Genomic DNA, 14,470 nt, shown 5'->3' with positions numbered 1-14,470 from the left:
TAACTTGTATGAACTTGGCAAGCAAAGTAACTAACACACTGAGGAGGAATGCCAGGAGCTTGGGTGTTAGAGCGAAGTGGGCCTGAGTACACCATGTCAGATGGGACAAGGCGAAGGAGCCAGCCAAGGCGAAGGGAAGAAGGAAGGCCAGCGAAGGCCACAGGGTAGTAACTGGAGCTGTGTACGCTGAGAAAGATGGGGGGTGCTGGCCTTCAGTGTGGCAGCATCGGCGCCGTAGGATGTGACTGGTGAGAGCAGGTTCTGAGATGGAAGGAGGTACAGTAAAGATAAAAATTCTTTTGATGGTTTATCTGAAAATGGAGGGCAGAGAAACATGACCGGGTGAGAGCAAGGATTTTCTTTCTTTGTTTTTTTTGGCTGGTTTTGCTGCTGTTAGTTGGTTTACTTGAGGGTTGAATTTTTGCTTTTGAGATAGGTTCCTGCTGCACCATACAGTCTGGCCTGAAACAACTGGGCTCCTAGGGTTCTCCTGCCTCAACCTCTTGCTTAGTTGGACTTTGTGCATGAGTTGCGCTGCACCCAGTTCTTTGGTTCAACTGGAAAAAATAGAGCATGTTTGTCTCCACCGCCTCAAGTGCTGGAGGTCATCGGTCTAGTACAGGCCAGAGGACTGTGTCCCGTCTGGATCTCTCAGCAAGGACCCATTTCCCTGCCTTCTCCCGTCTTTCAAATATGCATTCCTGGCATATGAACCCATCCTCCTTTGTCATTAGAACTCAATGGATGGGCTGAACTCCCAAAGTCCAGTTGAAGAGTGGGAGGAGTGAGAATATGAGGAAAGAGGTCAAGACCATATGGGTACACTCAGTGAAACAGCTTACCTGAGCTCTGGCCGGACAGGGAAGGAAGCAGCATAGGACCAAACCAGGCCCTTTGAATGTGGGTGGCAGTTGTATGGCTAGGGCAGACTACAGGGCTACTGGCAGTAGGACCAAGATTTATCTCTACTGCTTGTACTGTCTTTCTGGAACCCATTCTCATTGGAGGAATACCTTGCTCAGCCTAGATACAGTAGGGAGGGCTTTGGTCCTTCCTCAAAGCAACGTGCCTTACCCTCTTTGAGAAGTGGATAGGGGGAAGCTGGTGGGAATAGGAGGAAGGGATGGAGGAAAAAAAAAAGATGAGAGAGACTGACTCAAGTGGTTTGAGTGGAGAATCCATAGATGCTTACCTATGCTTACCTCTGACTTAGGGACAATTGCTTAACCTCTCTATGCCGATTTGTCAGATGGTGATACTAAAACCTGACATGTAGATGGTGATGGGAATCAAGGAGCCTGGGGAAATGACCAGAATAGTGAAAGGAGTGGGGTAGCAGAAGGCATCCCTGTCACCTCACTTGAACACTTACCTCCAGCTGATCTTACAGCTCCATCTCCCCATCTGCTCCCCCTCTGGATGAGCCTGAAGCGTGTCCCACACTGTCCCATTTCACCTGGAGATGTGAGCTTCATAACAATAAAAGCTCCTTCTATAAAAAGTTGTCACCATCTGGTCATTCTACCTCCGCAAAACTCAGCAAAGAAAAGAATTCCTAATGTGATCCTGTATCCAGTTAAGGGCTCATATTTCCCCATTGTTGTTGTTGTTGGGTTTTTTGGTTTGGTTTTCCACTTTGAGTCAGGAGCGAACTGCATACAGTGCACTTGACTGAACTTCCATTATATTACCATCTGTCTTCTTTTCTCCCTTGAATTGCGTGTTTTAAGGGACTGGATCGGAATGGGAAGATGGCTCAGTAGGTAAAGCATGAGGTCAAGAGGTGGATCCCCAGGACTTATGTAAAAGCCAGGCGGATATGGTGGCACTCCTCAGTTCTAGGGTGATAGAAACAGGCTCCCCAGAGCAACTGGCTGGGTAGACCTGTTTAACTGATGAGTTCCAGCTTGCTGGAGAACAGCAAAAGACCTGCCTAGGTACAGAAGATGAAAAAGACCTGGTGTCAGCCACTGGCCTCACATATGCAAACACAAGGTTGTCCACACATGTGAACTCACACAGTCACTAATGTACATACATATGCAAAAATATTGCACACACACGTGTACAAAAAATTATATTGGAAAAGATATAGGAAATTAGACAAATGTCCTGTCTTCCCATAAACCACCTCCCTACTAAGTAACTGGGTGTAGCCTCCATTAGCAGACCTTGCCTTCAATAGACATTCCTGTAGCGTTTGCCTTCTGGTGAGTTTCTGTTTGCATCTGTCCTTCTATCCCTTCTATTTGTCTTCTTGAGACAGAGCCTTGCTGTCTTCCAAACTGGTGTTCAACTCTGCATCCTACTGTGCCAGCCTCTTGAGTTGCAGGAGGTCAATGTTATTCCTATCAAGTTTTGTGTGTCTGTATATCTTTCTGTCTGTCTGTGTGTCTGTGTCTATGCCACTAGGGATGAAACCCAGAAGGAGAGATAGCTGAGTGGAAGTGGAGATGCCCCTGAGGGAATTTGAAATATATGCTTGGTGCTCTAACATTTCATCTACACATGTGTGGGTTCCTACGAGATGAGGAGGGTGGCCTTCAGAGATGTGGACCGTGACTGTTGATAGTCTGCTTTCCATCACTCACTGCGCTTCCTTCTCACCTGCCTCCAGGCCCTGTGCACACTGCATTGAGAGGAAGAGGGACCATAGGCTGTTTCTGGAATAGGCCAAACACTTAATTTGTAATTTTCAGAAAAACTTTTAAGAAGTTGAGGCTGGTAACATTTAAACAGTAGGAACAATGGTTGTCGTCACAGAATCCATGACTCCGTAGTGTTTGTTATAAATAACTGAATGAATGAATGACCAAGAAGGGACAGCTCTTCTTCATAGAAGAAGTCCAGCTAACGACAAGATGAGGGCCTGGCGGTGTGGCTTCAGTCATAGAACACTTGCCTGGTGTGTGCAAGGGACCTGTAGAATAGGACACTTTCCATTGAGCACATAGTGCTGAGCTGGCCCTGAGGGAGGCCAGTGGCTGCACATGCACTTCCAGCATGGAGAAGCCTCAGCCCCCAGAGCCTCCCATGGGAATATGAGTCATCTCTTAAGTGTTCACTGCCCTGGTGAATAAAAGGAACTTTTTACTCCACAATCCTCCCAGCCACATGTAGCGGCTTCCCCTCCTCAGAATGCTGTAGGGCCCTGAGTCTGGCCCCTTGATGTCCAGCTGTGTGACCCTGGGACAAGTCTTTTGACTTTGTCTTGCTCTCTTCACCTCTATGGTGAGAGTAATGACAGTCCTGACACTGTAGGCTGTCACAATAAATGAGCTAACATCTGCTGGCTATTTAAAATTATTTGTCAGGCATCCTAACAGCTATGTAAGCATTTGTTACATAAATAGAGAGACTGCTCTGTAAGGGATTTGTATGGTTTCCTCTCATTTGGTTTTCTCTTCTTTCATATTTTTAGTGTGTGTGTGCATATGCGTGTGTGTGTGTGTGTGTACATGGGCATGCAACAGAGCTCAAAACCCTGGCTATATTCATGTTAGGCAGATGCTCTACTACTAAGCTATATCCCAACCTGTCTTTTTTTCCCTTGAAGAGGCTGTTTTCTGTGCTGAATGTTAGTTCTCACAGCGAAATGCATTGTAAATGTCTCTTCCCAGCACCTTTTTAATTGTTGGAAGTCTTTGCTGTCTGGTCAGAGGTCGCAGCCTCCCTGTGGCCTAGCAGCTTATCTCAATAAGCTCGGCAAAACAGAGCTCCCTCTCTCCAGCAGAACTTCCTGACTCTACCTGCCCTTATCTGCAAATCGTCCCTGGGCGTGGAGGACTGACCACATCTAAAAACTGTCTCTAAAACCAGATACCTGGTTCACCTTAAGCTTGACCCTTGGCACAGATCCTTGCTAAGAAGACGTGCTAGGGACTCTGCTATAGGACCCTACTGCCACGTGCTAAGCCTTGTGAGAGGAGCTTGCTACTTAATACAAATTAGGGTTTGTCCCCAGGCTCTCCAATCTTATATACTTCTTATACTCTGGAATTAAGTCAAGGTGATTCACTGAACTCTGTCTCCCTTTGTGCTCATGAGCCACCCACCAAAGCTTTCTGTCACCCATCTGCCTCTTTCCCTCTCGACCTGGTGGCCAACAGGCCCAGAGGGAAAGAGGACCCCCACATTTAGTCAGCTTTCAATTTCTTCTATTTTCTCTCTTATACATTTCATCCTCTCTGCAGTTTCCCTCTCCCCACCTCTCCCAGTGCCCTCCACCTCCCCTCTCCCCCAGATCCATTCCTCTGTTTCCCTTCAGAAGGAGTAGCAGGCCTCCTAGAGTTATAGCCATTGAACATAACCTAACAACTTACAATAAATCTAGGCACAGGACTGGAGAAGATGGCTCAGTGGTTAAGAGCACTGGCTGCTCTTGCAGAGGAGCAGGGTTCAATTCCCAGCACCCACATGGTGGCTCACAACCACTTGTAACTTCAGATTTAATCCTTCAGAAGAGGATTTAATGCCCTCTTCTGACCTCCACAAGCACCAAGCACATATGTGGCAAACAGATTACATGCTGACAAAACACTGATACACGAATGAATGAATGAATGAATGAATGAACGAACGAAGACTAGGCACAAACCCTCATATCAAAGCTGGACAAGGCACCCCAGTAGGAGGAAAGGATCCCAAGAACAGACAAGAGTCAAAGACACCCCCTACTCCCACTGGTAGGAGTCCCACAAGAGCACTAAGCTACACAATCATAGGTATATGCAGAGACCCTAGTTCAGACCCATACAGGATCTGTGTTTGTTGCTTCAGTCTCTGGGGGGTCCTGTGAACCCTGCTTAGTTGATTCTGTAGGCCGTGTTCTCATGGTGTCCTCAACTCCTCTGACTCCTACAGTCCTTCCTTCTCCTCTTCTCTGGGGTTCCCCTGGCTCCACTTAATGTTTGGCTATGGATCTCTGCATCTGTTTCCATCAGCCACTGGAGGACGCCTCTCTGATGTCGCTTGGACTAGGTGCCTGTGTATGAGTATAGCAGAATATCATTAGGAATCATTTTGTTTACACTTTCTTTTTTGACCAGTCATTGTTTGGTCCTCTCCTGGGTCTCTGGGCCATCCAGCTTCCAGTTCCTAGCCATCCAGGCAATGCTGGGCATGGGCTCCCTATCATAGCATGCCCCTCAAATTAAGCCAGTCATTGGTTGGCCGCTCCCACAAGTTCTGTGCCACCATTTCCCCAGCTCATCTTGCAGGCAGGACAGATTGTAGGTCCAAGGTTTTGTGGTGGGTTCATGTCCCAGTCCTACCATTGGGAGCCTAGCCTGTTGTTCTGACTGGTTTTGTTTGTCAGCTTGGCACACGCTAGAGTCACTTGAGAAGAAGGGGTGTCAGTTGAGGAAATGCCTTGATGAGATCCAGCCATAAGGGATCCTGCCCTGTTTGAGTTTCTGTCCTGACTTCTTCAGTGATGAACACTGAAGTGTAAACCAAATAAACCCTTTTCTCCCTAACTTGCTTTTTGGTTGTGGTATTTTGTCGCAGCAACAGAAACCCTAACTAAGACACCAGCTTTATTCAGTATAGCACTGGAATTCTTCGGTAACCTGGCTGTAGAAGATGGCCAGTTCAGGTTCCGAGTCCCATTACCAGAAGAGTTCGCTAGGGTCACTCTCAGATTCCAGGGAGTTTCAATTGCACTAGGTTTCTGCATCACCCCCAAGTGCACCCCAATTCCAGGCATATCTCCCAGTATTCTCTCCCTCCATCCCTCCCATCTCCCCACCTGATTGTCCTGTTCCCATCCCCACCTGTCCCAAGTTCACCTGCAAAATCTATTCTATTTCCTTTTCCCAGGGAGATCCATGCATGCCCCACTTGAGCCCTCCTTCTTACTTAGCCTCTGGATCTATGGATTGATTGGAGCATTACTATCCTTAAGAGATAATGTCCACTTATCAGTGAGCACATCCCATGTTTGTCTTTCTGGGTCTGGGTTACCTCACTCAGAATGATTTTTTTCTAGTTCCATCCATTTGCCTGCAAATATGATGTTATTGTTTTTAACAGCTGAGTAATACTCCATTGTGTAAATGTACTATATTTTCTTTGACCATTCTTCAGTCGAGGGGCATCTAGGTTGCTTCCAGTTGTAATAAAGCTGCAGTGTACATGGTTGAGCAAGTGTCCTTGTGGTAGGATGGAGCATCCTTTGGGTATATGCCCAAGAGTGGTATAGCTAGGTCTTGAGGTAGATCGATTCCCAAGTTTCTAAGGAACTGCCATATTGATTTCCATAGTGGCTATACAAGTTTATACTCCCACCAGCAGTCAAAAATAAGGTGTTCAAAGGTGTGTGGATTAATACTTGGGTCTTAGATTCAGTTCCATTGGTCCTGTCTGTTCTTATGCCTGTTTCAGTACTGTAGCTCTGTAGTAGAGTTTGAAGTCAGGGATTGTGATACCTCCAGAAGTTCTTTTATTGTACAGGATTGTTTTGGCTATTCTGGGTTTTTCGCTTTTCCATATGAAATTGAATACTGTTCTTTCTAGATCTATGAATATTGTTGGGATTTTGGTGGGCATTGCGTTGAATCTGTAGATTGCTTTTAGTAAGATTGCCATTTTTACTGTGTTAATTCTACCTATCCAAGAGCATAGGAGATCTTTCCACTTTCTGGTGTCGTCTTCAATTTCTTTCTTCAAAGATTTAAAGTTCTTGTCATACAAGTCTTCCACTTGCTTGGTTAGAGTTACTCCGAGATTTTCTTAACTTTCTTTAAGGAATTTATTCATTTCCTCTTTTTTTTGTTTTGTTTTGTTTTGGGGGGGTTGTTTTGTTTGGTTTGGTTTTTTTGTTTTTTTATTTTTGGTTGATTGGTTGGTTGGTTGGTTGGTTGGTTTTTCCTGGATTTCTTTAAGGGATTTTTTTTTTCATTTCCTCTTTAAGGATCTCTATAATCTTCATAAATTTGGTTTTAAGGTTGTTATCTTGGGCTTCAGCTATGTTGGAATATTCCTGCTTGCTATGGCAGGAGAACTGGGTTCTGTGGAGACATGTTGCCTGGGCTCTTGTTGATTGTGTTCTTTCACTGGCATCCAGGCATCTGGGTTTGGGGTAATTATAGGTCTTGGTACAGACTTCTTGGTTTATCTTTGTTGGATGGATGTTTTTTTTCCTTGGTTTTTTGTTTCCTCTCTGGTCTTCTGGTTGGAGTGGCCTGTGATTGAGTAGAAGGTCTCTGCCCAAGTTGGGGCTGGAGTTTTGGCAGCAAGTGAGGCCTCTGGTCCAGCCATGGCCCACTAGAGGAGTTGGGAGCTGAGATATGGTGATGGGGAGGGGTGGGGTGATTAAGTGTATATCCTCTGGTCCAACAGGGTGCCTCTGCTGAAATTGGGAGCCAGGGTTAGGGGAGGGCTGAAGGAAGTGGGCTGGGCAAGCACTGAGAAAGTGGGATCAGTCCACAGGCAACCAGCCTACCCAGGGTTCTGGCCTCTAATGGAACAGGTCTTCCTCCAGAGTTGGGGGCCAGGATATGGTAACAAGGAGAGGAGGGGAGTTTGGGGTAGGTCCAGGCACTGAAGGAGTATTGACAGTATGCAGGCTGGGATCTTACCTGGGGTTCTGGGTGTTGGTGTGGACTCTCATGGAATGGGGGCTTCCTCCAGAGTTACAGGCCATGATTATGGTGACAATGGAGGGTTGGTTGGGAGTGTTAGCTGTCTACACGTGGGGGCTTACTTGGGATTTTTGTCATAGAGGCCTCTGGTAAAGCAGGGGGAACTTCAGTTTTCAATTTTAATTAGCCTATCAGGTTTTTTTTCTTTATAATTTTTGTCTGTTGGTCTGGTTGAGAAATTCTCTTCATGTATCCTTGTCCATAAATTTTTAACTCAGGCCTAATTGAGAAGCACTGACAATTTAGAGAGAATACAGCGGACAGATGACTATGAAAAAGATCCCAGGCAGGTGTGTGTGTGTAGGGCTTTCTGGAAAAATTCCAGGCTTCTGATACTGTTTGATTGAGAACGTGTCATGGAATGTCTTTTATCCTCAGTTTCTCATCTCCACGATACTGATACTGTGTACAGTCTATAGATTATCCTAAGTTTAAAAAAATCACTTTTAAAGAATAATTGAGTGTAGAGAAAAATGCAGAATAAAAAAAGAGCTCCTTTTGTATTATTCTCTGAGCTGTCTAGAACTTTGGTAGGGCACTGCTGACTCCACTGTACTCCTAATCTGACTGTCCCATTTCCCCTCCTGTCCCTTTGATTCTAAAACTCCATGCTACACTTAATTGCTGTCCTCTGAATGACCTCCAATCTGTGACACTTGTGAAGGGCTGGGCAATCACTTTGCAGACCACTTCTCCACATGAGTCTGTCTTACAGTTTCTTCCCTGTGTCCTGAAGGATGCTGTGTTTCTTCCCTGTGTGCTGAAAGAGCTTTGGAAGGATGCTGCAGAAGTCCTTTGTCTGCAGCGCATTCTATTGGGGCTTCATTGGCTCAGTACTGACTGGTGATATTGACCTTATATCTGAGCACCTCACACTGCCGACTCCCTCCTCCTTTGATGCTCTCAGCTGTGACCAGTTTCTGGCCAAAACTGGGGTCAGAAGAGAGTCCTACTGGCAGTCTTCCAGATGCACAATGTCTTGGCTCTTTAGGAAACTTAATTAGGTGCCAAAAGAAAAAGGTCAGAATTATCTCAGTCCTGTTCTGCTTAGGGCCAGCAGCAGAAAGCTAAGTATAGTAAAGGTTTTGAGTTGGCCACATGCTGAGGGACATGTGCAGAGTGCAAAGTCACAATTCTTTCCCAGAATCATTTTTAACTCTTTTATTGATGTTTTGTATATTCACCAAGTTGTATAATCATCACAACCAATTTTACAACATTTTCAGTGACCTTAAAAGAAGCCCTTACTCATCACACTCCACTCCCCCAAAATTCTCCAACCCTAGGCAACTTCTAATCTACTTTCTGTCTCCACACTTGTCTGTTCTGGGCATTTCCTAAAAATAGAATCTGAGTATGTAGTCTTTTGGAATTGACTTCTTTGACTCAGCATGTCTTTGCTGTTCATCCATTCTGTGACCTGTTCTTCTCTGATTGCTGAGTAATGCTTCATGTTTGTTTATCCACACTTAGGCATTGGGGCGGTTTCCACCTTTTTACTATGGTAGGTAGCTGCATTGTCATAAAATGCGGCTGCTGTGGGATCCAGGTTTCCATTGCTCTTGGGTGGCACTCTTGGAGCAGGATTGCTGGGCTGCCTGTAACTGTGTGACTTCTGAGGAACTGCCAGCCTGTTGTTCACAGGGACAACACCATTTCACATCCCAGCAATGCACAAGAGTTTCTGCTCCTCCCCACCCTTACTAACCATTTTCTTCCTTTTTACATTATCCTTCCTGGTGGATATGAAATCATGTCTCATTGTGAACCTTGCCTGCATTCCTTGCTGGCTAAGGTGTTAAATAACCCAATTCATGCACAGCCACTGCCCTTGGACCTACAGGCCCTTCTGAAATGTCCCAGTTATATTCAGTTTGAGTGTCCACAGTTTGTGAGAACCCCATGGGTAGGCATGCTCATACCTAGCTGTTATTCCCTAAGCCCTAGGAACTGCAGAAGCACTGGGTCCTTGGGTTCCTTCTCAGGAGCCTAAAATAGAAGTGTGGGTGCTGGGGACCAGGGTCTTGTTTCTACAAATGAACAAACAGGCTGCAGTGTCACCTTTTCCTCTTCCTCCCCAGGAGATCCAGGTGGTTCCTGTGACTCCAGCTTCGGAAGTGGCATTGGCGTCTTCACCTCAGCCAGGTAAGTGGTTCATGAAGCCAGTGGTCTAGATCTTTCTGGGTGCAAGAGACTGCAGCAAAGACCCAAGGAAAACTGTATGAGGCCACCGTTTGGAGAATACCTGGAACACAAAAGAGGTATCCATGGAAACCTCTCTTCCCAGTTCCTCTGGACAGATAGCTCTTGGGAAAGATTAAGAACCCAGTCTTGTGGTGATGGCCATGAGGCTGCAGATCCTTCACCCAGAGCCTTTTTCTTATCCAAGAAGGCAAGGCTCACTCTGGGCAGGGGAGGCTTGGGAGGCAGGAAGGGCTCAGCAATCAGAATCATGACCGTGGTAGATCTATGTGCAGGCACAAGAACTTTCTACGACCTTCTCTCCCAGGATGGCTGCCATAGCATGGGCTTCCACAGGGGGGCAGTGCAGGCCAGGAAGCAAAGTCATCCTCTGCCTTTCCAACCTGCTCCTGCAGGGTGATGGAATCTCCTAGTGAGTGTCCTGTCCTGGGCTGAGTCTCCTGGCTTACCTACTAAAGCTGTGTGAATGGCAATTCCCATGTAGTGAATTTCCCCTAAACTTAACATTGAACCTGGGCCTGAGGAGAACATGCCCACTCCACTCCAGGAGGCTCTTCTCAGCCCTTGGGATCTCCCTTCTATATCATGTTTAATGTGTTGCCATCCCTAAAGACTCAACGATCATTTCTAAGCTCACAGGTACTAAATTAAGTAACTGTACCCCCGTGCTGCCTCCCACAATGAGCAACAGGAGAGTAAGTGCCAGTCACCCACTCACTTTCTCTTGCTTGTCATACATTTCTGGAGTACCTACCTGGGCTTGTCCCCACAGGTTCCGAGGTAAAGAGGCAAATCATAAACGTAACTCTCACTTTGACACACTTTAATGGGAGACAACAAAGTAGCCAGCAGGTTTCCAGGAGACAGCAGAACTATAGAGGAGACTGGTTGCACCAGAGGATTAAGGGTCAAGCCACTGTGGCTAATGAACGTGCTCCTGCAGCCAGGCTCTGTGCTCACCTTATGTCCAACCATTGAGAGTTTGCTGGTGTCTAGTCTGAGGGTTGGCAGCATCATGTCTATTTTAGGGATGAAGAAGGGTAGTGGAAAAGGGTGGCTCCATACAAAATGGACTTAGGAGTGGGTCAGGGTGGCTGAGGAGAAGGAACTGAGACTGAAGAGCTGGCAGGGTGGGAGATGTGTTTGAAAGGTAGGCTTGGCAGTTTTCCTGTTGGGCAGGGTGGAACAAATGAGAGGAACAGGAAGGGAAGCGTCTAGATGTTTAACTAAAACTAAACCCGGAATGTTCTGGTACATTCCTAAGCTGGACTAGAAGGAAGAACAGGTACTCTAGATGTAGCCCCAGATGCTACTAGGCATCCTTGGGGAAAGTAGGCCAGCAAGGACACTGGGTTTTGGAACTCATTGTTGGAGGTCTGGACAGAGGTGCAGGGGATGTGTGGATTCAGCACTGGACATGGAGGCTTTGGAAGCCAGCAGCATATGTAGGAGTGGCGGGTCAGGGAGGAGATTTATGAGCTGCCACTTGTAGCCAGAAAGACTCTGCGCTTGACACTGTAATCTGGGCTTCAGAGACTGCCACACCTCAGGGAGTGACAGTAGGATGGAGGAGGAAGCAGAGACAGTGTGTGACTGATTGACCACAAAGGTAGCATGACCTTCTACCACCTCGCTTGTCTTTTGAAAACTTCTGCTCTGCTGGGTGGGCCTACAGAGACTTCAATTCCTGTGTTCAGGTCACAAACCAGCTATCTGGAACCAGGTTTAGTTTATACCTGTCACTCGGAATTCAGCCTTTTGGAAACACACACAGGGAAACAAAACAGAAGATTATTGCAAGCTACAGTGGGGTAGGAGGATCATCTTGTGGGAGCATCACAGCCTGCAGTCTGTGCTAAGAAGGATGCAGCCATAGGAGTTGTGAGAACAGGCTAGATGCTCAGAGCCTCTGGCCTACTCCTGCCAGGGCCACTGAGCTTGAACAGGCTGACACTAAGCAACCTACCCTCCCATCTTGTAGATGTGTTGCCTACCCAGAGCACTGCACAAGTGGCCAGATGAGAACCGTGGCTAGAAGGAAAACTATCTAGTCCTTAGGCTCTAAGTGATCACCAGTCCTTAGAGAGACTAATGAAGCTGTGGACCCTTCTCCTAGGAAAACAGACATCGCATTAAATTCTGAGTCCATTAGCTGGTCAGGGATCAGACTGGGTACAGGGAGTCCAAAGCGTTGAGAGACCACAGATGCCTTCCTCTCCCTGTGTGGGGCCCAGGCTTAGCCACCAAGAAAGCCACTCAGCAAACAGGTGACATCTCTGTCTGAGTAGGTAGACAGTCAAGGAGCACCGGTCAAGGGGTCTGAACTCCTCTAACTGCCACAGTGCAAGAGGTTTGTGGGAAGTTGAAAATGGGCCTCCTTGAGGAGAGATGGAAAGGAAAGATAGCAGAATGGAGGAAGCATGTAGAAAGCAAGGCGACAGCAGAGGGAGGATTTCTCCACTGCTATCTTTCTGCACACCAGGTGCATCCCCTCCTCTGAAGAGAAAGGGGCCCCGTTCACATCCTGCCTCCCATGGGTATAAGCTGGGAGGGGGGTGACAGCATTGACCCCAGAGGGGAATGGGATATAAATGAGTTAACGTATGTGAAAAGCCTGGAACGGTGCCTGGCAGATAGCAAGCACTTGGTCACACTTAGCCTCACTGATTATCACAAGACCCTCCTTATTCCTATCATCAAAATAAGGAGGCAGGACAGAGGTTAAGTCTTGCTGGAAGCCACCCAGCAAATTAGTGAGGAGGTGCAAATCCAAGCTCGTCTGTCTGGCTCCCCAACACCAGCATTTGCTTGATGAATTGCTGGTAGTTATAGAAGGATTGCACATTGGCCTCTCTGATGCGTATGGCAGGTTTTTGGACAGGTGTGCAGACTTCCTCCTGGCAGCTAGGGCCTTGCCAAGGGCTGTGCTGTCATCAGTGACCATTCAGGACTGTGCTCCTAGTGTGGTTGGCTGCCCTGTACCACAACCAGCAGAAAAGCCTAGAAGTCGGTGCTGCCCAACTTTGAAGGACTGCTGATTGAAAAGAATGTGTTTGTAAAAAAACAATGTTGAATTCGTAAGCTCTCTTTAGAGTTGCCTTTCCTACAATTTGATTGCACCTATAATATAAATAGAATAGAAAGTTAAACACTACAAAAATACAGTTGACCCTTCTCCCCCACCCCCGAGAGAACCACTGACTAGGTGGTTGTGTATTGGTGACATCAGAAGCGTGATAGGGCAAGTTTGTGCTTTAAGCTGCAGCAGTGCACATGAACCTTGTAATGCATGTACGTGTAAGACTCATTAGGAGATGCTGTACCAAAAAAAAATGCTTGCTGAAGACACCTTGAAATAACTCAGAAGCTCTCAGGAGTGACTCGTCTAGACATTTTGGAACCGGTATGGAAATGTATTTTAAACCTCCTGTGAGCGCAGTTCTGTTCATGATGGGTTAGCCAGAACAGAGGACACTACATCTCAGGCTTGGCCTTGGCCTAGTAGGGGGAAGCTAATCACTTTGTGTAAGCACTCCTGCCCCCAGGAATGCCCCACAACCCCTGCTCCCTACAAGCACAGGGAGAGCTCAGCAACCAGCACCACACAAGAGAGCAGCTGAGAGCTGCCTGCTCAAGGACAGATGGGATCCTGACCTTCTTTTGCCAGGTACTAAGATAAGTGTGCAGCTGCTCCCCGTGACCTTCCCCTTGAGCTAGCCAAGGGAAGAGGACCCCAAAGGATGTCTCCAGCTAAGGGAATGAGTTCTCAGCCCTTGGCCTCTTGGCTTCGATGGATCTGACACTGCCTCTGAACCAGATTTGGGTGCATGAACCTTGAGGTCCCGTCCATGACCTCATGGTTGTTGATTGAGGATTATACCTTGCTGAGGAGGGGGGCCACATTAAAGACTGTCAACATGCACAGTGCTGCCAGTTTGCTCCCTTTGTTGTGTGGGCTTGACATAGCACCACCTGAAGGCACTGTCGGGGGCTAGTTCAGCTGAGATGATGCAGTAGTAGTCAGACCCAACAGCATTCTGAACACGCTGTTGCTCCTGCTGGAAAAAGGACCTCCTGCAGACCCTAGAGAAGAGCACTATCAAAGTATGGCTGAAAAAATCAGCTATTCTTGAATAGCCACCTGCACTGTTGAGGCCTTAAACTGTAGCAGGCATCTACTTCACCACTGGGACAGATATTCTAGCCACAGCAACTGTAGCCCAGAGAGCCAAGCCTCGGGCATCACTCCAAAAGGAACTCTATATAAGAGGCCAGCCCAAGATTCAGAAAACCAAGACCTGGATATGAAACAGGGAAGCTCTGGCCATCTCCAGAGAAAGATGGAGTGTGACGAAATCGTGAGATCCAGCATGGATTCCTGTGCTGGCAGCCGAGCCCCCTGACCTGGGATGTGCTGCTCATGGAAAATGCATGCTAGATTTCAAAGGCTAGGACTCCAGGAAGATGTAGAGCATCTCATTGGTGATCTTTATGTTCAGCTTATTGATTGTATGTTGATATGGTAATGTGTTGGCTTAGTTAAAATGTGAACGCTAATTTTGACTTAGAAACTAGAGATTGTAGAAGCCCATCTGTGGTGCAACTGTGTTTATGTTGGACAGAGA

The 14,470-nt window shown here is 47.0% G+C and overlaps 1 protein-coding gene across 2 annotated transcripts in view; it reads left to right on the top strand.

Moving 5' to 3' along the window:
* Positions 1-14,470, top strand: part of Vac14 (VAC14 component of PIKFYVE complex) — a 109,299-nt gene that overhangs the window by 24,369 nt on the left and 70,460 nt on the right. For both annotated transcript variants that reach the window (XM_085681723.2, XM_048437265.3), the window contains exon 10: positions 9,725-9,788. In XM_085681723.2, coding sequence (XP_085537849.2) covers positions 9,725-9,788 — 64 coding nt within the window. The remainder of the gene's footprint in view (positions 1-9,724; positions 9,789-14,470) is intronic.

The sequence above is a fragment of the Myodes glareolus genome, chromosome 22 (genome assembly GCF_982192425.1).
Source record: "Myodes glareolus chromosome 22, mMyoGla1.1, whole genome shotgun sequence".
In the NCBI taxonomy this organism is placed as follows: domain Eukaryota; kingdom Metazoa; phylum Chordata; class Mammalia; order Rodentia; family Cricetidae; genus Myodes; species Myodes glareolus.
The sequence above is the reverse complement of the archived record's forward strand: the minus strand, read 5'-3'. Positions and strand labels throughout refer to the sequence as shown.